The sequence below is a fragment of the Leguminivora glycinivorella genome, chromosome 1 (assembly GCF_023078275.1).
Source record: "Leguminivora glycinivorella isolate SPB_JAAS2020 chromosome 1, LegGlyc_1.1, whole genome shotgun sequence".
Taxonomy (NCBI): domain Eukaryota; kingdom Metazoa; phylum Arthropoda; class Insecta; order Lepidoptera; family Tortricidae; genus Leguminivora; species Leguminivora glycinivorella.
In genome coordinates, this window is record NC_062971.1 from 22855097 (window position 1) to 22879504 (window position 24408).

Here is a 24408-nt window from a genome sequence, read left to right on the forward strand (position 1 = left end):
CGATAAGTATAATCAAAATGTAAAAAATTGTAAGGGATAATAGAAAAAAGTACTTTTTACCCACCGATCATAGTGTCGAAATACGGGCTATTACGGATGTTTATAAAGGTTTCCCCAGCGTATATAGAATTACCTACGCTGTGGTCGATGTGTAATATTTCTACAATCATTGCAAGCAAAAGTATTATGTGCAATCGAAATAATCGCAGATAAATATACCTACAGAGAAACCTACGGATCCAAATGAAAATCTTAATGAATACTTTTATTATGCGGGCGAAGCCGCGGGTAAAAGCTAGTAATATATAAAGACTGTCCACGATAAAAAGTGGTCATATATAACATGGTAAATCTTTTGATACAATGAGAATTTATAAGCAGCATGTTTGTCAAATAATTTGTAGATATTTAAACTTATAAACTTTAGGTGGCCTATGAATTTTAGCAGTATGTATCTCATGATAACAATATTTTTTTGTACAGTGTCTTCTTGCAGTCTTTACTAAGTTTTCCTGACAAAAAAAATTTTTTAATGTTTAATTATAATAGCCAAAATATACCCTATTACATACTGATTTTACGATAGTAATCATTTTTCTGATTGTAATCTGATTAAGAAAGAACTGAGATTTTCTAACTTTGCTGAATTCGACTTTTTGACACTTTTTGGCTCTCCATACAAAAACAACTGTCAGTGCTTGGAGTAGAAAGTTTTCCTGACTCCCAAAAGTCGAAATGAGTTTCAAAAAGTATTTTTTGTTTGCTAAGATGTCATTCTAATGTGTGTAAAACAGCTTATAAAAATATAAGTATTTATAAAATTGTTCTAGGAAGCGTGTGAAGTTTGTTAAAAAACGCTGTACAAGAAATGAAATGCTTGGTGGTATACATTCGGTGAAACCTCAGACACACTAAAGCATTATAAGGAATAGCTTTAATTATTATATAGTTTTATGTATATAGATTTATCAAAATACTTATAATATTGCTTCAAAATGTGCATTCAGGAAGAATGATTTATCATGTTATGTATGACCACTTTTTATCGTGGACAGTCCTTAGTTTAACTAGCCTTTGCCCGCGGCTTTGCTCGCGTTAGAAAGAGACAAAAAGTAGCCTATGTCACTCTCCATCCCTTCAACTATCTCCACTTAAAAATCACGTCAATTTGTCGCTTCGTTTTGCCGTGAAAGACGGACAAACAAACAGACACACACACTTTTCCATTTATAATATTAGTATGGATGTTCTTGCCATGCAGTCAGTGTTATAATAATAAGGAATCTATTTAAATAAATAAAACTTCAAAGTTTGAATAATTTATGTACATTTTATGCTAAACTTTTATGTACACTGAGTATCTTTAAAGGTTATCCATGGAATAGTTATATGACTATGTTTAAACCTAGAATCTTATATATGTACATAACACTATTAAGATTAACATACCTTTGTAGTTCTTTGACTAGAAATACATCGACTAGAAGACCTTTTAACTAGACAAATGACTATTAAATGCATTGCAAAAACTTGGGGATAAAGATTATATGATATGTTTGACACATTATTTAATAATTATAATAGGCACCTCTAGATGTTACTTTATAAGTAGAGGCAACTAAACGTGTTTAATGTACCTAAACAGTCGTTTCTATTTTAATAACTGAACTTCGTGCTTTGTTATAGTATGTTACTATGCAAAATTTTCTAATAGTAATAATCTCAAAATTTCATAACAAACATCATTAAGAAACCGATCTATATACAATAGGTATACTTGATTGAATAGTTGGCAGATTTTTTTCACGCTATTTTACACCAAAACGATTTTTTATAACTAATTTCTACAACGAATGAACAATCCTCCGTAGGTATATGTAACTACAAAGGAATTCAGATTTTCAAACACTGATATTGATATGATATAAATCGCGGAGAATGTTGCGCATTATTTTTATTGCGAGCTGGGTCTATTCTAATTTCATAATTTCTTATTGTTATGATATGACTTTGAGGTTAAATTACACAGGTAGTCATTCTTATCTGTAAAAAATGGTTAAATTAGAAACGGACGCTTGTAAAAACATCCAAGTTTTTCATAACTTAGGGCGTTCACAAAATTGGACTTATGTTAAAATCCGCCTTACGCGCGATCTACTCTTTGACTTGCACGCCCGGTCCGCACACACGATCGAGGTTGCGGACGCCCTCATGAGTCTCCGATGACGGTAAGTAGATCCATATAATTATGTTGCACGTTACAATTTATCCTAAATACAAGCCTACGACGTAGCAACGTCTGGCACTGACCGAAGAAAATCAGTTTGCTATCTTCGAAACTAAGGAGAGGCGCAATGGTCGGTAGGGGGAGGGTGCGGTGGTCCAAAGGCCGGTGCTGGTGCAGGCTGCATCCTGTGGAAAAAATAATCCTTAATAAAATAAAAGTGGGTTTTCAATCTTAGGTTCTAGTGTTATCAAGGTATTTTATTCGCTAAGAAAGTTCATGCGGCAGTGACCTAACCGCTATACCGGAATGCGATTGATAAAATAAAACAAACGACAGTCGACACTTGCCCTAACAAGCGGAGTAATGATGATCCATTGAAATCGTATCAATTAATGGGTGTCGCCTTGCATCAAATGAGGTAGTTCTAATTTGTATTATATATTCTTAGAGATGAAATAGTGATGTTAAATCCAAGTTTTCCACCTCGAAAGCCATGGGGTCATAATTAAATTCATGAAAATTCGTAAAATTTTATGACTATTTCTGACTTTTGTTAAATTTTACCACCAAAAACTTTTTTAACAGCAAAAGTGGCTATGAACAATTTGATGTCTACTAAATTATCGTTATTATGAATATAATTTTGTCTAGGTAAGCCATATATTTACTAAGATACGGCCATTCAAAGTTTTGCACAATTTCGACAAAAGGGAAAAGTAGTTGGAGCTGTTCGGAGGTGCATAATCTTTTTTAATCCATACTGAAGATGAATTCTTACGGAGTCCACAAGGCTTCATTTCTCAACCGAAGCTGGAACCACCAACTCCTCAGGTTCTGCTTAAAATGAACATTTTTCTGTACTTACAAAGAAGGTTGTACCAGCAGTTGTGGTTGCGAGAAAGTAAGTGTCAATAGCTCAGCTGTTTGCACCTACTGCAGTGGACAATTTTGCGGTAATGTACCAGGTCTGGTGTGTACCAATGTTGATGAACCACTCGTTGATGATCCACCATCAGATGACGATTTTGACCTTCCTGATCAGTTGACAGAGATGTACTACCTCGGTAAGCTTTCTCCTAAAGGAGTGCTGTGGATTCGAAGGTCCAGTCTAGTTCATTTATCGTTAACTATGCTTATTTCACTAACTAACCCTACTTCATATTGCGAACCTTTGAGAAGCCGAATCTTCGAAAGTATTAGGCGTACCAAGACCAAATTAGTCTCATTGAATTACAAATTTTGTCTACTTTAAATTGTGTATAGTGACTTTTGCCGTACTACAGATACTTTGTTGAAAAAAAACACAAATTCTGAATTTTTTTATGGTTTTTCGTGTATTTAATAATGACCCCATTGGCTTTCGAGGTGGAAAACTGAGATGCCGCATCACTATTGCATATACAACAATATGTAACACCAATTAGAACTACCTCATTTGATGCAAGGCTGAATGTACGATTTCAATGGATCATGATCGGTTCACCAATGTGTAAACAGCGACACTTTGAATTCGTTATTGGCCCAAAACCTTGGGCCAATGTGTACAGCTGCCTATAGGTACGGTACAGCTTGCTGGCTCTAGTAGGTACATACCGGTACATGTCATGGAGCAAGGTGGCGACGGAGACGTCCCCCACGGTGTCTCGGAAGAGCAGCAGCTCGATGGAGCGCGCGCGCACCGCCCGCAGCGATGGCAACAGCAGTAGTAGGCGCCCGAATCTACGAGTAATTCATATCTCATATTGAGTCAAGAACGTTTATTTTATTGGGAGCCAGACCCTGTAGGCTTAAGGCTGAACTCATTCGACAGTTTCTTGCAATAGGTACCTAAGTAGGTATTTAACATGGTGGGATTTTATTCTAACTTGTCTTTCTGTACGCAGTTGACACTCGACAAATTTTCTTTCCCGGTAATAATTTCTGCCTAATCCTGCCGACTGCGCCAATGTTAGATAAATAAAAGATTGAAATCACTAGCAGACTGATTTAAGGTAAGGTGGGGGAAGATTGAAGGGTTTTCTTTGCGGGTTAAGATAGAAAGCCTTCATCTTACCCCTCAGGAAAAACGTTCAATCTTCGCCATCATTACCCTATTTCAAATGTACAACTACCGATATACTTATGACTCTACCCTACGTAACGAATACATACATAATTTAATTAAGTTGAATATGCTAAGGATTCATATAAAACATACTAACCTCGTTGGTTGCCTTGTGTATCTCGTGCGTACGTAGTCGGCGAGGATACATTGTGCCTGGTCTTGCAACATTTCTACTGGTTGCGTCTCACTCAAGCCGGGAGTATCTGAAAGAAAGAACATGTAAGTAATGTTTATCTATTTAAGAAATATTTTTCTTCCTTAAACAATAACTTCACTTCGTAAACTAACCTGGTGAAAATAACACGATTGCTTTCATGCAGCCGCACTCGCTACCGTCGGGCGCTATCTGCCGAAAGCGGCATAGTATTTCCTGCGAAAATAGGTACCGGCTTATTAATTAAAATTACATAATTCGCTTTCATCGAATTTAACACCGGCTTGCAAGTCAAACTTGCGAGACCTGGCTCCGTAGCCGAATGGCATTTCTACGACGCGAAACGAAAACGAGACGCCGCGAAAGGTAGTCTGGCTCTGTCGCACCAATACGCAAGAGCGATAGAGATAGATATCTACGAGCGTTTCGTTTCGTGAGCGTTTGTGTCATTCTGCTACGTACCCAGGGTGCCTTGCCTAAACAATGTTACAATCGCTTACGCTCCTTAACGAACGAAATGCAAACCGTCACTTTCGCGCTAATAAGGAATTAAGAGTTATAGAGAGACACACAAAGCGTTTCGATATCAATTCACAAGGGATTGTCCCCTTGTCTTGGCACTCGGAGGCTTGATCTGGATTGCGCTTAGTTAACATTCTATGCATTCAGTTAGGTTAGGTTCAGGTAGGTAATGTAGGTATTAGTTATTACTAGTATACCTGCAGTGTGTTAAGCTCGAGATCGGCCAGCGGGTCGGGCGGTAGCCGCGCGCGAGCCGCCGGCGCGGCCAGCAGCGGCGCTAGGTCCCACGGCGCGGACCACTGAGCCAGGTGCAGTAGAAACAGGTCCTTCCACGCGGCGCGTAGCAACACCAGCTGGTCTGCTGGCGTCAGCGCTTGGAACGGCGCCAGGCACCGCACCCAGCGCACTGCCATGAATAGCAGGCGAGCGCTCGTCTCCTGTGATTAATTCATGTTTAGGTAATTGTTCCGTATTTTTGTATAGGAGGCAAACATATAGACGAATCACCCAAAAACACCGTCGATGCGCATCTTTGCATCGATGCAAAGCGCGCTGACGGTGCGTTTGTAGAGATACAAAGCCAAAATTGCAATTGTAGGTACTGAGACATACGTTTTGGCTGTTGCCAACGATTTACATTTACAACGCGTTGGAAAATTGCGATTATTAGTAGAGTCAAACAAACTGCTGTATGGAAAGTACGTTGCGGTGTGGTCATTGCACAGATACTTCAAGTGCCTCTTCATTTGAGCGATCGAAGAAGTTTAATTATTCTTTTGATTTGTAAATTACAATTGCATATTACACAAAATTCGGCAAAGTGAATAACAGCGCGATGTAAAAGTTAGCTTAACCCATGTATCGTAGTAGTATCGAATGGGCGGGGAAAGTCAAGGCAAGCCGAGAAGTCACCCCTCGGCCGCCCAATCGGAAGTGCTCGCCCGCCCCTTGAGTCAAAAAGCCACCTACAAATGTACACACCCTCTTAAAACTTTAGGTATCGTGGAATTGTTAGACAACTATTTCTGGTTTATATAGTATTTTCACTTTGGTTAGGTACAATACCTACAAACGAATGTTAGGAGCGCTATAGCGTTAGATCAAGCTTTTAATCATATTGTCCTTGACACGAATGCAAACATTTATTAAATTAGAGAATTATGTTATTTATGACGAACGACGCTAGGTTTTAGACAAATTACATACCCGTGAGGCAGTTTTGTAGATACCTAATCTAATCAAATCCTATTGAAAACGTGCGTGACAGAGTGGCTCTGACCGTCAGAAATATAGGTACGTCATCTTATGGGCATATCCAACATTAATGCTAGCGGCGACCGTTCGAACTAATTGGGTATCATACAATTCAATATGGAAAAGCCGACAAAATGAGGGCAGCATCAGTCGTGCACGTAGCGTAGCAAGCCTTTCATAACAAGGTAGAGGTTATCAGTACACACCTATGGAGGTACAACTAAGGGCCAGTTGCATCAACCACATTTGACAGACACATCATCGTCACGTAGCAGACGTCTATGGAACTTCCCATACCTACAACAAAATTTAACGAACGCTTTAACGGTGACAGACGGTTTGATGCAACCGGCCCTTAGTGTGTATAAACGAATGGGCTGAAATTAACGGACGTTTACTTACTTGTAAAAGTTCCCATGTAGGCGCCAGCGGAGCTCCGAAGGCACTCGGCGGAGGCCGAAGGAGTGAGGGGTCGCCTTGGAGTTGCAGCTGCTTAGCGCTCCACATCAGTTCCTGACAAAGGGAAATCAGGTATGAAATTGATTGGCTGACCGTGAACCCACAAACCAACAACTAAACTTTGTGAAGATCGTGGCTGAAGTTAAACCTTTAGGCTGGTAGGCTGGTGGCTTTAGTGCTGCGGAGCAATCCGCGCGACCAATTTGTATGAAGTTGATGTTGTCGTCCGCGCGGACCCATCCGCGCCACTCTAAAACGCTCCCTGAAGTTAATACATATTAGTCCAGTGCGGATCGCTCCGCGCGGTCGGTCCGCGTGACACTTAGTTAGTTAGTTTTGTTGGGCATTTTCCGCAAGTCGACAACTATTGTGCCTATTTTGCGTGAATTTGACGAGGTACTCGTAGCACTACTCTAGCCACCCCAGCTCCTCTACAAATCCTAGCAGTGTTTTCAGGTTGCTAAATCCCTCTTTTAGTGTGTTCGGCGTACCTAGGTACTTGTTCCTATATACTTCTACCTGTTTACACTCTAGAAGAAAGTGTTTGGTGGTTTCTTCTGCTTCCATGCACGCTCTGCACATGGGGCTATCGGTTATACCTATGTTATTGAGGTGTTTGTTCAGTGTGTTGTGTCCTGTAATTAATCCTACTATTTTGCGCAGTTGCTGTCTGGGTGTTCTGAGTAGGATTTTTTTGAGCTTCGTATTATCCGCGTGACACTAAAACCAGCCTTAGTTCTACTTAAGGTACGTAAGTCGATAAGTTCATGGGTAGATATGTAATAGGCGGATTCACACCTGTGCGGGGCATTGTACCTATACTCGGCAAACGGTTAATGTAGACGCCGCGCGTCCGTGTTTTGCTCGGTCGCCGACCTGCCTATTAGTGTCCCTCCCAAATAGGCTATACGGTCAGCATAGCCGGCATGACGTCACACATCATACGGCTGTTCCCTCACCTGACATTTGTCGCTGGACATGAGCATGTGTAACAGTGGTGGCGGCGGCAGGAACGGCTCAGGAACCAGTGGCAGCGGGCTGACGGCGCCCGCTCCGCCGGCGCCGCTTGAACCTGCTGACGATGTCGCGCTTAGCGGCGCTTGCTCACTCATGCTGCTGCTCATGCTAAACTGTTGGCACAAGAAATTACTCTTATTATTAAATTCAGATTCCGATGGTGACAGTGCATATGGCAAGGTTATTTGTACGTGCGTAGCCGATGCACATGGAACTTAAGCAGGTTCATGAGCCTATTTTGAGCGCCTGCCGATCAAATATGATTTGCTCTTTGGAAACTGAACGTTTGCAGCAATACGGTGTCCACGGTGAGGGCTTATGTTCACAAGTATGTTCACCAAAAGTCTTACTTGGAAGTTGAAGGTGCGCACAGCGAGAACGATGACAGCTGTAGAGCGCACGACGGATTGTGTATACTTGCGCTATTGGCGGCAGCAGCGCCAGCCACATAAAGCTTTGCTTGCGTCACCAAAGGCCTTACTTGGAAGTTGAAGGTCTGCCGCAGGGGCGAGGGAAGGACCAGCTTCAGCGCGTGCGGTTTGTGTACGTGCGCCATCGGCGGTGGCAGCGCCAGAGTGCCCACGTGCAGCTTCGCTTGCCTCTCTGTTTGTTCACCAAAGATCGGAAGTTGAAGGTCTGTGGCAGCGGTGCGTGCGGTGAGGGAGGGAACAGCTTCAGTGCACGCGGCTTGTGTGCGTGTGCCGTCGGCGGGAGCAGCGCCACAAGAAGCTTCGCTTGTCATCGTATGTTCAACGACGCTCTTACTTGGAAGTTGAAGGTTTGCGGCAGCGGTGCGTACGGCGAGGGAGGGGACAGCTTAATTGCATGCGGCTTAAGTGCGTGTGCCGTCGGCGGGGGTAGCGCCAGAGCGCCCACTTGCAGCTTCGCTTGCCTCCCTGTTTGTTCACCAAAGTTCTTACTTGGAAGTTGAAGGTCTGCGGCAGCGGTGCGTACGGCGAGGGAGGGGACAGCTTCAGCGCGTGCGGTTTGTGTGCGTGCGCCATCGGCGGCGGCAGCGCCAGAGCGCCCACGTGCAGCTTCGGCTTGCGCGGCCCGCGCTCGTGCTGGACTGCTGTTGCGGGAAAGTAAACTTCGTGTCAGATACGAACTATAAAAATGCAGGTCATACACATAAAAATACAGGATTCGTGTTAATAAATATCTAATTTCAATTTAAAAAAAAGTCACATCGCTTACAATTTGACGCTTTTTAAATTTCGTAGCACACAAAATTAATTAGTAGGTATGAATTTACAAATAAGTACACATTAAAACCGTCGCTAAGTTCCATCGGCTATAGAAAGTGGATGACAGTGTAACTTGGCTGTTGTTTTACACGGATTACGCCGTGAACCGCTTACGGCCCGGTAAGCCGGATCGAGTCGCCTATTATAATGCACCTATACCCTATAAGCCCGGTATTTGTGTTGCGACGAAATTGTTTTGAGATAATCTTGCTGACTTTTAATTGGATATGTAGATAAATTGACTGCGTTGTAAGGTTTTATTAGTTAGGTACGAGTACTGAGTAGGTACACTGGGTAACTGTTATTTGCATTTATCATTTTATATAGGTAGTGTCTTATTAAAATGCACCCTATATGCCCGGTATTTGTGTTGCCACGAATTTTTTTTGAGATAATCTCGTTGACTTTTAATTGGAAGTGTAGTGATTGGTGAATGTGGAGCCCATTTACCGCTGACTCGCTGAGCTTCAGTGGTGTAGCTCTACGTCGTTGTTGATAACATGGGTTTGGTGAAAGAAAATGCTTCGCAGAGCTAAAACGACAACTTCTCATGAGTAGCACTTTCCAGTTTTACCGAAATTTTCATCCATGAAAAAGTAGATGTAGAGTTACCTTATCCTTGGAACTTGTACACTCCTTTTTACTGTGTCCTTAACACAGCAAAAGGGGGTGTACAAGATTCTAATGGGTCGGCAACGCGCATGTGACACTCGTTGAGTCGCAGGCGTCCATAGGTTACGGTGACCGCTTTCCATCAGGTGGACCGTATGCTTGTTTGCCACCGACGTAATATTAAAAAAAAAAACCGGCCAAGAGCGTGTCGGGCCACGCTCAGTGTAGGGTTCCGTAGTTTTCCGTATTTTTCTCAAAAACTACTAAACCTATCAAGTTCAAAACAATTTTCCTAGAAAGTCTTTATAAAGTTCTACTTTTGTGATTTTTTTCATATTTTTTAAACATATGGTTCAAAAGTTAGAGGGGGGGGGACGCACTTTTTTTTCCTTTAGGAGCGATTATTTCCGAAAATATTAATATTATCAAAAAACGATCTTAGTAAACCCTTATTCATTTTTTAATACCTATCCAACAATATATCACACGTTGGGGTTGGAATGAAAAAAAATATCAGCCCCCACTTTACATGTAGGGGGGGTACCCTAATAAAACATTTTTTTCCGTTTTTTATTTTTGCACTTCGTTGGCGTGATTGATATACATATTGGTACCAAATTTCAGCTTTCTGGTACTTACGGTTACTGAGATTATCCGCGGACGGACGGACGGACGGACGGACGGACGGACGGACGGACGGACGGACGGACGGACGGACAGACAGACATGGCGAAACTATAAGGGTTCCTAGTTGACTACGGAACCCTAAAAAGTAATATATTTTTCAAATTCTAATTTACATAGTTGATAGTGGATACAATACACTTTCGTCGATTCTTTAAAAACGCTTAATCCTCAAGTAGTGCACAAAAGAGTGGTCCATAAAAGTTGATAGCGTTGTAATTGCATCGGCAGTGCACCCCTGACGTCACGCAAGCGGCTTACCGGACCGTCCATGAGAATGTCGCTATTGTGCCCGCACATGTCGCGAGCGCATACGTTGCGTTCCCGCCGTGGCTATCACACTAAATTCTTTACTGACAGTAGGTATGCCAAGAATACTAAGGGTCGGTTGTACCACAGTATAATAAAGAGTACTATCGTACAGTATGGCCACTCCCGCTCCCCGCTAAAAGTGCCGCCCACCCCCTCTCGGTTACCTCACAGTTACCGCCTGTCAAAAACACGAACAGTCGACCTGTCATATTTCACTCATACAAGCATAGTACGCGTTCACCTACACGAGCTAAGACTGTGTGCTAGGAATGAGCCTCTATATATTTGATCGCCAGTGTCCGAGGTGTGGTTGTACATACCGTTTGTCAGTCGCCGTCAAAGAGCTCGCTAAATGTTGTATGGGAAGTTCCGTAGATATATGTTCAGTGAAGTTGATCTGTATGTTAACTTTACTGTGATGCAACTGGCCTTAAATGTAGATGTTGAAGGGTCAGATTGTAAAATGCAATGGATCGTATTAGAAATAGTTTGATTCCTTTAGTTGATCGTCATCACAGTGGTTTAAGGTTACATTAGAACGTATAGGTTAAGACGGGCTCACGATTTACTTTATATGGAGCGTAAAGCTAACAATAGACTACGAGTGGTTCTGTGAGCACACCTGTTCGCTTCATAATAAAATTGTTAATTAAGATGATAGTTGTAACTATAATTTAGTAATAGATATATTCTGACGTGTAAAAAATGTTAATTTTTATCAATAAATGTATCTTATCTTATCTTCGTGTAATCGTTGATTTCTGCTACCGGGCGGTGTACCGCACGTTTGACACACGAATTATAATTTTCCCGTGTGCAGTTAACGTGCAATCGTAGTGCAGATCCCATTAAATTTGTAGTCCGTCTGTACCTATCCTAACTACTAGTGTTCCTACTGTTTGGTTGTAAGTTTACTGTTGCTAGGCGTCAGCCCGCATGAACGCTATACGTGGCTTAAAGTGAGGATTGCATTTGCTGACGGACTCTACTAGGATTGTTTCAATATTTTGATGCTGTGAGTCTTTGTCATACTTTAAAAAATAAGTTAGTAGGAGCATTGCTTAGAAGACTTTCTGAAGACACTGTTTGAGATTTGCTAATTGGAATAAATAATGGTAGCGTTCGCATTCAATTAGGTAAGTACCTACTTATATACTTAGGGCGTGTTCTATTTTTTGTTTCTTAAAATAAAGAGTAACAGGTAAGTACCTAAGTAGGTAAGTAAGTGCCTACTTACTTGTGTAGTGTATGTTTCTACATAACACTTCAAGTTACCGCGTTTAGTATATACATAAGTAGTTTAGATATATTATAGTTTTGCATATATAGGTATAAAGTCAGTCACATGCCGAACCCTCGGCAAAAGGTAAAATAATGCTAATTAATCACGTTCGACCTGTAAGTGACATTAAATATGTGTATTTTTCTATTATTATTTATAATTACGAAACGAAATTAAAAACTGAACTATGTAGATAGACTTCGTGCATCGTCAGTTCAGCGAAGCCCGGGGCGCGAGTGAAGCTATGTAGTTCACCTCTGTTTGTGGGGCGCGTGTAATCCCGAAGTGAACACGTGCTTTTTTTCTCGGCCTTCACCCCTGCCCTTGCATCACATGTCCAACCAAACCTTAACCATAATACTTTCATTGCAAGACTCAGTTTGTAATAGTCAAGTTTCCGGGTAGTAAGGGGGTTAGTTTCCACTGTGACGCGTATAAGAGAGATTTTAATTAAGTGAAGGCGAATGAAAGTAAGTTTGTTTATGATCCTTTACAGTCATGTTGTTTTGGCTTGGGCAGTGCAAGTTTGGGATGACTTGTTTGTTTATCATACCTTTGACAGTGAAATTAATTAAATAAATAATTCACATATATGTAGTTATAGTGAAGTAATAGGACAATGTGATGTACCTAGAGATTTGGCTATTCGTAAAATAATTTTCGAAAGTAGGTAATCCTACTCATATCTTACCTAGGTACTTAAAATATCACACAAATTTCTTGTACTTAGTACACAAACGTTTTTCAGTGTTTACCATGTGTTTACACATTTTAAATTAACCTAATTTTAACATTTCATAAAAAAACAAATCTATTCCTAAAAAGGTGGGAAAGTACTAAGTAGTTATCTACAAATATGTAACTAGAATAATTTTGTATTTCGTTGCTTTCGACACTATCGATATTATAACGCTTCATAAGTATACTATAAAAAGCTTAACCGCTCTACATCTTAAGTTATGAATAAATAAACTCAATAAAGAAAAGCTGTAGGCACGTTTAAGTCGCATAAGCCTCTTCAAAAAGGCTCACTGAATCACATTTCAAGCGTTTAAAGGGAGATTTAACTTCAAACATCTATTGGCTCCGCCCCCGGCGAATTGAAAGCAAACAAAAAGTGTTTATGAAAAACGTAGCTCGCAAAACTATACATTTATGTTATTTTGCGGCCGCGGGCGGCGATCGACCCCAATTATTTTATAAACAAAACTCTCCGCAAACAATGGCCTTGTAAAACCTTTTTAACGTAAAATTGATACATTACCCGAGTAATTAAGAGCTACGAGCGTTTTAATTTTGTGTACTTAATTGAAATCTATTTTGGTATTTCGATTTTTATGCGTTTTATTAAGTCATTAAGTAAATATTACACAGTACTACATAGCTCAACTATTTACTTTGTAATATTCGCTTAGGTTCGCTAAATTAATAGAAAAACTTTGCGTCGCGTGCAGCAAGCCGGCGGCGGCGAAACTTAGCGTTTAAGAGAACATTGTAGTCAACTAATCCCTTGATATAATCCATATAAAATGTAAAGAGTCATTGGATCTGCGCTATGCAATGAATCAGATGAAACATTTTCATAAAATCTGATCCCAGAAATCCTGAATGAAAAAAAAAAACAACCAGTAATCAAGCAGGTCCATCCGTTTAAGAGCTGTGGTTCTATAAATAGACACACAGAAAAGTTGTATAATTTTAACTATGCGATTAACGCAGCGAAAATCGGTCGTAGAAGCAAAAGGACAACGTTTCGTGATTAGCGCTTAACGGATTAACAAAAGTCATGATGATAAAAAAACTCATGTATCGGTTTAAAAAAATAGTGAGTCGAGTATAGTTAATATCGAAATTTAGGTACGCATTGATTTTGAATCGTTACCGTTTTTTTTTAATGAAATAAATAAACTTGACAAAAAGCGAATCTCTCACGACTTTATCTTTGTTAAATCCTATTAAGTTACCACAAGTACTTGTAAATCATTAACAAAGGTTGTTGTCTACAATAGAATATTAGTAAGCACCTAGGAGTTGGCTAGGTAGTACCCACACCGGCACTTCGGAGGGAGGTGGGCAGTTATGTATACCGCTAACGTCCATGTAAATGGAGTTCTGCGGTCGATATAATAGTGACGGCCGTAGCTGGTATATCGATAGAAATTGTGCAATAAAAATATGTAACATCTCATGATTTCGACTAATACAGCCGTGTGGCAGCCTAATTCTAACTGGTAAACGGCCCATCCCTATCAATATTTCTGTTAGTGTCGTATCCTACCGACTGCGCCATGTCAGGTGTTTATGCTTGGGTCGTATCTATCTATGTCGTTCGACAAATATTTACACCAATCCACACCGTACTGCAATTTTATTTAAACTTACTGCACAGTAAATAAATATACAAAAGGCGAACTTAATGTCAGGAGGCACCCTCGACAAGCTAACCTTTGGGCCAAACAGAGATCTATGAGCTTAATAGGTGGAGGAAATATCGCAATGACGAAAATTTTGCACGCAGCTACTTTCTAAATCCCATATTATGTGAGTATGCACGGGAAAACGTCCCACTTTGTCGATTGCTATAAAGCCGATTTGTCAGTTTATTCATATAATACAAGTAAATTTCGCCTTAATGGTAACCGACAAAGTGGGACGTTTTACAAAACACACTCACATATAAAAAACACAACAGGTAGGGTGTGAGATTGTGGCCTATAACGATCTTACAAGTATACCAAAAGTAATGAATCTCTCTGACAAATGATACAACACGTCCATACTACTCGTCCAGTTTTATTTACCCACCCAGATTCCTGCCTTTCATACACTATTAGTCCGATTTCACAGTATCCTATCCGTATGTCGGAAGGATTTCAATGGAAAAAATCCAAGATGGCGCCTGTAATGTATGGGATATCGGTCCTACATCCGATATCGGATCGGATAATGTAAAAACGCACTTATAGACTATTTTCAGCCTTCTACCGAAAGCACATCTTCAAACCGTTTAGTTCAGACGATAGCTATTTTCAGCCACTTTACCTGTATTAAACATCTTATAATAGCCCTTGTTCCGATAAATTGGCACAGCACTAGCCAGGGGTGGGGTGTGATTAATGACCCAATAATCCCGCCCCGGCTAGCCTCCGGAGGCTCCACGAAGCTGAATTGGTGAACGGTCAAAAGGTTTATTGACTGACGACGGCGAAGACGCCTTTGTGGTAAGACGAATCTGTTATTTATCTATACGTTACGCGCTAACGGTAAATCTGTGATGTAGTATGTATTTACCTATGTCAGTAGTACGTAAGCACTGCCTATATAATCGTGTACCTTGCCTAATATCAGTCAGAATAAATCATATATTCATCGAAGCTGTTGTTTCTCTAATGCCATCCGTACATGGCGACCCTGCCTGAAAGATACTGCGATTACTGAAAGATATAGAGAAAAATATTTGCAGGTACTTTTATTGTTGAAATTGAAGATCTTGTGGCTGCACCTAACATCATCGGCGAGACTAAAGCCCATCGTCTCCGTTGGCTCGGCCACGTTTTAAGAATGGAGGATGGTCGTGGCGCGAAAAGGGCATACCTAGGTCTCTCAGTAGGACGAAGGCCGAAGGCCGAAGGACGACCTAGATATCGTTGGGGTGATGCCGTTGAAGCGGATCTGCACTATCTCCAAGCATACAACTGGAGGGACGTCTCTAAGAATCGAGATGATTGGCGTGCACTCGTGTCGGAGGCCAAGACTCATTTTGGGTCGCTGCACCAATAAGTATGTATGTACTTTGATTGTCGATAAATTCTAAAATGCGGAATAGCCTATAAGTAGAAGAGGTAATGTTTTTATAGAACTCCGGTAACTGTGACACTGATTATTAATGAACCTTTGGTCAGCTAAGCAGTTAACCAAATATGAACAAGTTTTTAAGGGTTGGCAACGTCTAAGTTGCTTATGATGTTTCTAATGTCCATGGGCGACGATGATCACTTCGCATAAGATGGCTCGTTTGCTATCATATAAAAAAAAGATAACTAGTTATTTCAAAGTTTTCAAACATGCGTGGAGGGAATATCAGCTGAATGACCACTACCGGTGGAGTAATTCATTTTTATTAAAAGTTTTTTTTGCACCTTAATCAAGATACAAGGTAATATATTATATGCAGTCATTTTAACCTCCTTATAAAAATACCAACGATTAGGTACCAAGATTTCAGCATAAAAGTGAGAATCGTTCCTTATCATTCATTATAGTTTATGAAGCGCTCAAACCCCGTCGTCACGTATTGAGAGAGCATGACTGGCGAATGTCGGCGCCAAGAGGCGAGTGCGCTTCGCCTAACAAATTCCCGATCAAGATGTTAAAACCGCCTTGTGGATCACTGCTTTACAAAGAGGGAAAGATTCTAATAGGAAAGGTACTTACCCACGTTTATTAAATGTTAGTGGGTACTTTTATAACAACTGTTGCTACAATACGCCGTGGTTTATTACTTCAAGTACTTTTTTTTAAATAAATGTTACATTCGCTCATTATGCTCGCTTCATTACGGCGTATGGCTATTTTTCGTGATGACAAGTAGGCATCGATCCATCTCGCAGCTATTTTGTACAGTCGACTACAAAGAGATATATCCATTTTTCACCTTATTACAATGCAATAACTACGTAACTACTACCAGCGCCGGCCCGTGCACTCGATCAGGGTAGAGCGAGTTTGAGTTTCGGCGCCCTTGGGAAGAAGTTTCTCTACGTAGGAAAATAAATCGCGAGCGTAGCGAGCGCGAAATTTTTTTACGCAATACAGAACTTATGGATTTCATCATACAGAGTGCGAAAGGGACAAATGGTTGAACTTTCGTAGTCACACCCTAGTATAGTTACGTGTGGCTGAACGTGGATATCATGTACATAAAATAACAAACAAAATGGAGCACTATAGTGGCCAAGTCAGGAAAGCAGATTCTGAATTTCTCCTAACCAAAAGAGAAGATAATTATAAATAGTAAGCGCGAGCGAAGCGAGCGCGATTTTTTTTTTCCTATTGGCTCGATTAATTTAGACAACCCGCCAGCGGGGAATCCGCGAACTTTCAAGCTTTTATCGTCTGCAGAGCTGCGGTCTTTGACATATTTTGGGGTATTTTGACTTCACAGGGCGCCTATGTTCCCGACTTTTAGGCCTTATATTTCGCTATCACTAATATTTTTATAATACTAAGAGTTAATTAAGAGATTAACTGCGGACTCGATCGTCACTGTCGGGATGCCCATTTCGGTATTTTGCCACTAAGTGATCTGAGTGCTTTGAAATTCGCTCACCATCTGCTGTGACTCACAAAATTGCGCCTCTCTGCGACGTTTTGCGCCTTTGGCTTTATGAGGAACTCCGCTTTGGACTATCGGATAGACTCATATTTTTGCATTTGGATAGCGACGTAACTTTGCCGTTCGCCTCACAACAATGTGGTTCGTCAAGGGCTAGAATCCTCCTTTTACGGCGCCCTAGCAACAGCGCCCTTATGAATGGCAATGTGGTGCAACTTTCCACTTAATCTGAATTACAAATCTAGATTTTCAATAGGTGGATTCATTTCCGACTCCTCTTGCCATTTTGTGATATGTGCGCGCCCACGCAACGTATAATTTTTTGTATGGATTTTTCCACATTCTCGATTTTGGCGCCCCCTTACCATGTGGCGCCTAGAGCGGCCGCTCCACTCGCTCTACCCTTAATCCGGCCCTGACTACTACTAACTTATACCACTAAAAGTCTACGGTAAAGAAGGAATATTCGATTAGAAATACCTAACAATTACAAATAAACTAAACTTGGCAACTACACAAGGTATTATCGATGTTTTGTCGCCACAAAGGTTATTGCCGCTCCATAGATGCGCATCAGAATCATCGCGTGGAAAATATCCGGTGAGAACGACCCCGTGTCCCGATCCCGACATTCGTTCCGACGTTAATTCCAGCCGCATTTGTTCCATTACATTTCCGACACAAAGTAGATACGCGTTTGCCGACTTGACTAGGTGGATGCGACCAGGCGAACGTCGACTGAAAGGGACCGAGAGAGCGCTCCCTTTGCAAGCAAAAAGGACGAAGCATCAAAAGTGAGAAAGATGTATTCAGAAGTGAAATAGTCTGCTGGCTGAGCACATCATCATTAACGAGCCAGCGAGGGCGGAGGGCAGCGAAGAGGCAGAGGGGGAGCGCCAGGTGGGCAGCCTCCCACGCTCCGGCACACCTGCGCGCAAAAATGCTCCTTAGCGTTACCACCTCCAAAGGACATAACCGTATCAAACGCGCTGCGGAGAACCACCGGTCTCAGGGAATATTTTCGAGTGCACCGACATAAATATGAGAAATATCCAGGTTTTTATTCACCTCCACCCTGCGGAGTCCGTCCGGGCCCGGACAAACATCTCGTATAATAGATGTCCAACAATGTCGAGATGACAACGGGGTTTCTCACATTGAAAGTTTTATCTTTGTTTTTAGACGAGGTGGGGTCGCAAAAGCTTCTTAATTGTTATTTAATACCTGTGGTCTTTCAGTAACACTGTTTAACGTTACAATGTTTTTCATCATGTAATATGATTCCATTACTCTGCCCCAAACAAGACCACTATAAGTACCTTTATACTTATTTTACATAAACTAGTGCTGTAGTTACAAAACGCTTAGCAAATCCAAGTTTTCATTTATTATGGATAATGTGAGCTGCATGACCAAAAATGTTTATACTTGCGATAATTAGCTATTATTTATATTATTTCGTTGAATTCCCAAGTTTCACCAAGAAGTCTTGCAAAATATTACTCTATTCTAAGTATTCTAACCATTTACTGATAGCGCCACCCAGATATAGGCAAGCGACGTAGTACCTACACCTACCTAACTTTTTTTACTAGCCTATTGTAGTGTCCCACTGCTGGGCAAAGGCCTCCCCTCGCTTCTTCTACTCAACCCTGTCACGTGTCAACCGTGCCAGCGTGGATAGAATGCGTCCAAGTCATTCCGCCATCTCTTCTTCGGTCTGCCTGAACCCCGGCCTGTACCCTCTACGGTGTTCCGTGGGTCCCACTCGGTCACCATTTTGGTCCACCGTTCAGGGTGCATGCGGCAGACATGTCCAGCCCAGTTCCACTTAAGCGTAGCGGTCTTGGCACCTACATCTGCAACTCGAGTTCTGGAGCGCAGTTCCGTGTTTCTGATTCGATCAGTTTTGCGAACACCCAGTATACTGCGCTCCATCGCTCGCTGGCAAACCTTGAGTTTGGACTTTAGAGCTTTTGTTAATGACCATGTTTGAGCGCCATAGGTTAGGATAGGCAGGATACACATGTCGATGAGTTTGCGCTTGAGACACAGAGGAAGGTTACCCTTCATTAGCGCCATCATGGACCAGAAGCTCTTCCAGGCGTTATCAATACGTCTATTGACTTCTATGATTTGCCTGTTTTCGAAGGAAGTTATCTGGCCCAAGTAAATGTACTCATCAACATACTGTATATCCTGCCCATCTACCGTGACCACATGTTTAGCCCAATTGATCATTAACTTAGTTTTTGCTCTGTCTAATAACTTATCTTAAATAAACTCAAAATGTTGTATATTTTAAATCGCATTAATATTTCAGCCTTCCGAACAAACTTATAAAAGTTTAAACTGCGCATAGCACGAGCATCGAAATCCCCTCAAAAAGTTGTCGAAAGTTACCGGCAGCGGTTTTTGAACGCCGCGGTCGGGTTGCCTCGACCAAGTTTGAGTGCAACGCGCTTATTCCGCGTTATACGTAACTTTGCTCGCTACGGTAAGTTCAGAGAAACTTAGGTGTAAACCGAATGCATTTTTGATATCCGAAAATGTATTGGTTAAATCAAAATGATTAAATTTAAAAATGGGCGGTAAAGGTAAACAATTCAATAGATGGATGGCAGATACTTAAATACTAAAGTTGGGATCGGTCACACGAATATGACACCTCTGGAATTGCAGGTGTCCATAGGCTACGGAGACTGCTGCTGAGAACCAGGCGGGTCGTACCTTGTTGCCACTGATGTAGTTTAAAATAATAATAATGACGTGAAATATTACCTATAAGTTACACCAAAACAGGAGTCAGGTCTTCGAAACAAAACCCAAAAACAATTTTAATAGAAAGAAAGAAACTGCTATCATAACACTTAACAACTTACAACTCACGTGCAGTAAAATGACCTTAGTAATAATTAATTAAAATCACGTAATCTCACAAAAAATCCCCCTAAACAGATGCAGGATATTATCCCATTAAGCGATCTATTTTATTTGCTATGACAGTGCAATAATTTGTTCACGCACAACATTAAAATTAAATTAGATAATAGAGATTCACTCCTGCTATCGTGATATTTTGGTCCAAACACGTATACTTCCGCAGGTACTTATTATATGTAAGGTACAGTGGGGCAAATTCGACTGGGGGGGCCAATGAAACTGATCCATTTTTTCCATGTTTTACAATGTTTGCATTATTTAGAGTGTCCACTGGTTTTATATGGCACGCGTGTTCAGTGGATACATAATATGAAACTCAACTTAATAATGTAATAAGGGAAAAAATGGATCTGCAGTTACAATGGCCCCCCCCAGTCGAGTTTTGTCCCGCATACTTTTATAGTAGGTACACCGTTTCGAAAACAGTTTCAATTAACTATTATTATCTAAAATAATGTTGTACAATAACATGAGGATAATAAAATAACTAAGCGGTAAACGACTAGTACATTGCTGTAAGCAATATTTCAGCAATTCCCGTCAACTTTGTACAATGCCACGTCAGCATATTTTAATTGATCCTATTTTGTTACCAACATTTAGTAATATAATTCGACTTTCGTAAGATATATACAGGATAATTGTTATAATAAAGAAAATATAGATACTAGAGAACCTTAATGACGAAATAAAACTTAATAAAATCTCAATTCATCAACAAAATCTTGGTAACAAAATAGGAATTAATAAAAACAAATTTAACTTTTCCCTTAATTTTTGTACAAACTTTTCGAGAACTGCTGATTTAGCAATATCCATACTAATCCATACTATTATGTTTAATGGGAAAGTGTGTGTGTCTGTTTGTTTGTCCGTCTTTCACGGCAAAACGGAGCGACGAATTGACGTGATTTTTTAAGTGGAGATAGTTGAAGGGATGGAGAGTGACATAAGCTACTTTTTGTCTCTTTCTAACGCGAGGGTAGCCGCGGGCAACAGCTAGTTTGAAATAAAAGCTACTGGCCGAGAGAGGCACGTAAATCACATAAGAGGATCGAAGGTAGGGTCACCCTTTTGTCCTTTGATGAAATCGGTACCCATCTCACATTTATTGTTCAAATAAGATTCGAATAGGAGGCCTTGGTGAAGGTAGACGTACGTAGGCTATTGAAAATATTTATATTTTATACGTACCTATATATGTAAAACATTCACACTAATCAATAGGCTACTAGACTCATATCGAATTTGGCACAATAAATGATTGTCTTCTGTAGTATTTGAAATAAAAAACCAATGTTTATAGATTTTGGCCATTAAAAGTGTAATGGTGACTACGTACGTATTTTCGATTAACATGAATGTGTTGTTTTCGCCTGATTACGTACAAGTATACTTTAAAAATATTTTTTGCTGTTTTTAGGTCATAATAAAATATGGTAATATTTTATTTCGGTTAATTGGACAGTACTTAATATATGTATCATATATAAGACAGACTTTAAAAAAGGGTCAAGTAGCCTATTTAAATAAAATGCATAGACAGGATATAGACATTTATCTCATATTTTGTTAAGATTAAGTTTCTATAATTATGCATTTAGGACGATGTAATAATTTTATTGCCAGAGCTTGTCACCCAGTATACCATGATGCCCATGATCAAACTTTCACACACCACTTAAAAACTTAATTACCAACCATATAAAATTTTTCATACAGGTAAAAACATCTATTACATTTATTGGTGCACAAGCGTCACTAAAATCACTATTATACGACCCTTTGACGTCACCCCATGCACCCCTAACCGAACAGGGGTGGCCTAGGTGTCAACACGTGTTCTGATCCTAAACATCGGTGTAACGATACACTATCCATTATACACTTTAAAACGAAGACTATAAGAGCGCTACTGTAGCACCACTTGAGGTATACATGAGCGCTACTATGCATGCACTGTATTCGATTTGATACGCATCCGATGAGCTTTTGAACACCGTAACACGCAACAGAGAGCTTTGTGGAGCAATAAAAACAATTTGGAACAGTGTAGTCGTTAGGGGTTCATTATGCTTAATAAGGTATTCATTGGTCATGGCAAAATTGAAAATATGTTAGTAATCATTTAAATTGTATGTAGGTGTACTTATATAAGGAGGAACTGGTCTACATAAATGTATAAATACTATAAATAGCAAACATATTTAAACTAAGTATACAGATCAAGGGGCCAATTCAATCGATTGATTGCATTCCGATATTAATAATTAAAATTATAATTATAGACTTTTTTCAACATTTACTGTGCATTTCCCTTTATTAGATATGAATGCAAAACGCAAGGGCAAATTATAATAAAATAACATAATTTTAAAATCGCAACGGAAGTGCTTCCTAGTTCAGTACCTGATGTAGGTAGGTTATTATGATTCAAAATGCATTTTACATGGGTACTTTAAAACAATATTAAGATTTTTAGATGGTTATTTAATCAATGATAATTCTGGGATGAGTTACCAAAGCGGACCTAAGGTCACCTAAGGCTCTAATGCGCCGAGGCAAATTGCCAATATAAAGATGTTAATCAATGATGACATGATCGGCATAAATAAGTAAAAGCCGATTGTTAAACTCGATTGTATCTACACAGGTATGTCATATCACAATCAATCGGTAGCAAAGAGGTATAAGGTTACCTACCTACTGATATGCATAAGGGCGCAATCACTATGCTAATATTCATAAGCCCGCGGCTCTCTTTAAACAAATCGCGCGCTTCAATAAGAAGAAACATGAGAATCGCCACGAAAAACGATCAAAACGGTAACGAGGCCGTGTTTCAATTCATTACCTCCCACAAAAGAACTTCAAAAAGGTAGCATTGTACAATCAAAACCTGAGCGCGAACCGTTAAATTAAAAATAAATATTGCGAAACGTCAGTATGTTACGGTACGGGTCGGGCAGGAAAAAATATTCGGGGTAAAATTCGGAAAACGCCAGACTAGCCGGTGTCGGTTCACAGGGGCGGTGTGGGGTAAGGTGAATCTTTTTGTGAAGTGAAGAGAATTAATTTAACCCGCTGCGGGGTAACATGACATGGCCGTAATTGAAAAGTTTGCCCCTCGCCGCCGGCGGCTACTGACGCCTTCGCCGACTTAGGTTTTATGGCAAGCCTTTATCGTAATTGGAAAAGTCTTTACTACAAGTCGCGCCTTATCAAACTAACTAAATGATACTTTTTTATAAGTCGAAAAAAAAAACATAATTATACATATTTTCTCAAAGTAATTGATTTCACTTTTCATATTCGTCAATAAAGTTAGGTACTTAGTTAACATTTAAACGTACCTACTTAATGGTAAAAATGTAAGTTTTTAAATAATCGAATATGTAAAGAAATTCGCTTATAGGTAAAGACCCCTAATTAACATTTTAAGACCACACTTTTGGCTGGAAAACTTTTTCCAATCAAACCCTTTAACTTTTACGTCGAAAATTGAAAAGTACGATTATCGAGAAGAGTCTCTGGCTTGGTTGCGGACTGATCGATTTTTAATTAATTTCATGAAGTTAAATTGGGGATTATGTTTTATTTGATCGCGCGAGTGAGAGGCTTAGTTGGCTCTCTCCGATGTAGGTACCTACGACAGTGTGTCCGATACGAAATAGGTACAGAGAGATAAATTAGATGTGAGATTATTATAGAATTGTTTAAGGAAGACTATTTGTCAACAATGTAAATCAAAGGTTAAGTAAGTATAAGTGAAATAATTAACATTGCATTTTTTTTTAAACAACCTCATTTTCATTTTTCTCATTTTTGTTTAAACTGATCTCATGAATCTTATGATAGATTCAATATATGTTAAATGTTAACAAAGTGTGTTTCGGGTGTCCATGGGCGGCGGTGATCGCTTACCATCAGGCGACCTGTCTGCTCGTTTGCCTCCTATCCCATAAAAAAAAAAAAAAAAAAAAAAAGTTCTGTCATGTTTGTACTCAAGATGTCTTTGAAAGGTTGAAATACAGTAGGAATACATAGGTACCTTAGTGTGAAATTTTCTTTACATACAAAGAAAACCTACCTGATAAATGTACCCTATGCCCTATTAATTAAAATATGAAAGGCAGTTGTGACAATATGTAAGTAAGTATTATCATAATCTTCTATTTAGAGAAGGGATGGACTCTGTTCCATGGTGAAATTTCCACCTTTGTTTTCCTGTATTTATTGAATTCCGTTAACTTTAA

General features: G+C 40.0%; 1 protein-coding gene across 4 annotated transcripts in view; it reads right to left on the bottom strand.

Moving 5' to 3' along the window:
• Positions 1 to 1260: 1260 nt before the first annotated feature.
• LOC125228100 (protein dissatisfaction) overlaps positions 1261 to 24408 on the bottom strand; it is a 46431-nt gene continuing 23283 nt past the window's right edge. For 2 of the 4 annotated variants that reach the window (XM_048132552.1, XM_048132574.1), the window contains 8 exons: positions 8658 to 8809; positions 7680 to 7850; positions 6664 to 6774; positions 5205 to 5444; positions 4620 to 4701; positions 4429 to 4534; positions 3821 to 3946; positions 1261 to 2412 (listed from right to left, as the gene is read on the bottom strand). In XM_048132552.1, coding sequence (XP_047988509.1) covers positions 2340 to 2412; positions 3821 to 3946; positions 4429 to 4534; positions 4620 to 4701; positions 5205 to 5444; positions 6664 to 6774; positions 7680 to 7850; positions 8658 to 8809 — 1061 coding nt within the window. In that variant the 3' untranslated portion in view covers positions 1261 to 2339. Of the gene's footprint in view, positions 2413 to 3820; positions 3947 to 4428; positions 4535 to 4619; positions 4702 to 5204; positions 5445 to 6663; positions 6775 to 7679; positions 7851 to 8218; positions 8600 to 8657; positions 8810 to 24408 lie in introns of those variants that run through there. The other 2 variants (XM_048132568.1, XM_048132560.1) reach the window with 2 other exon arrangements.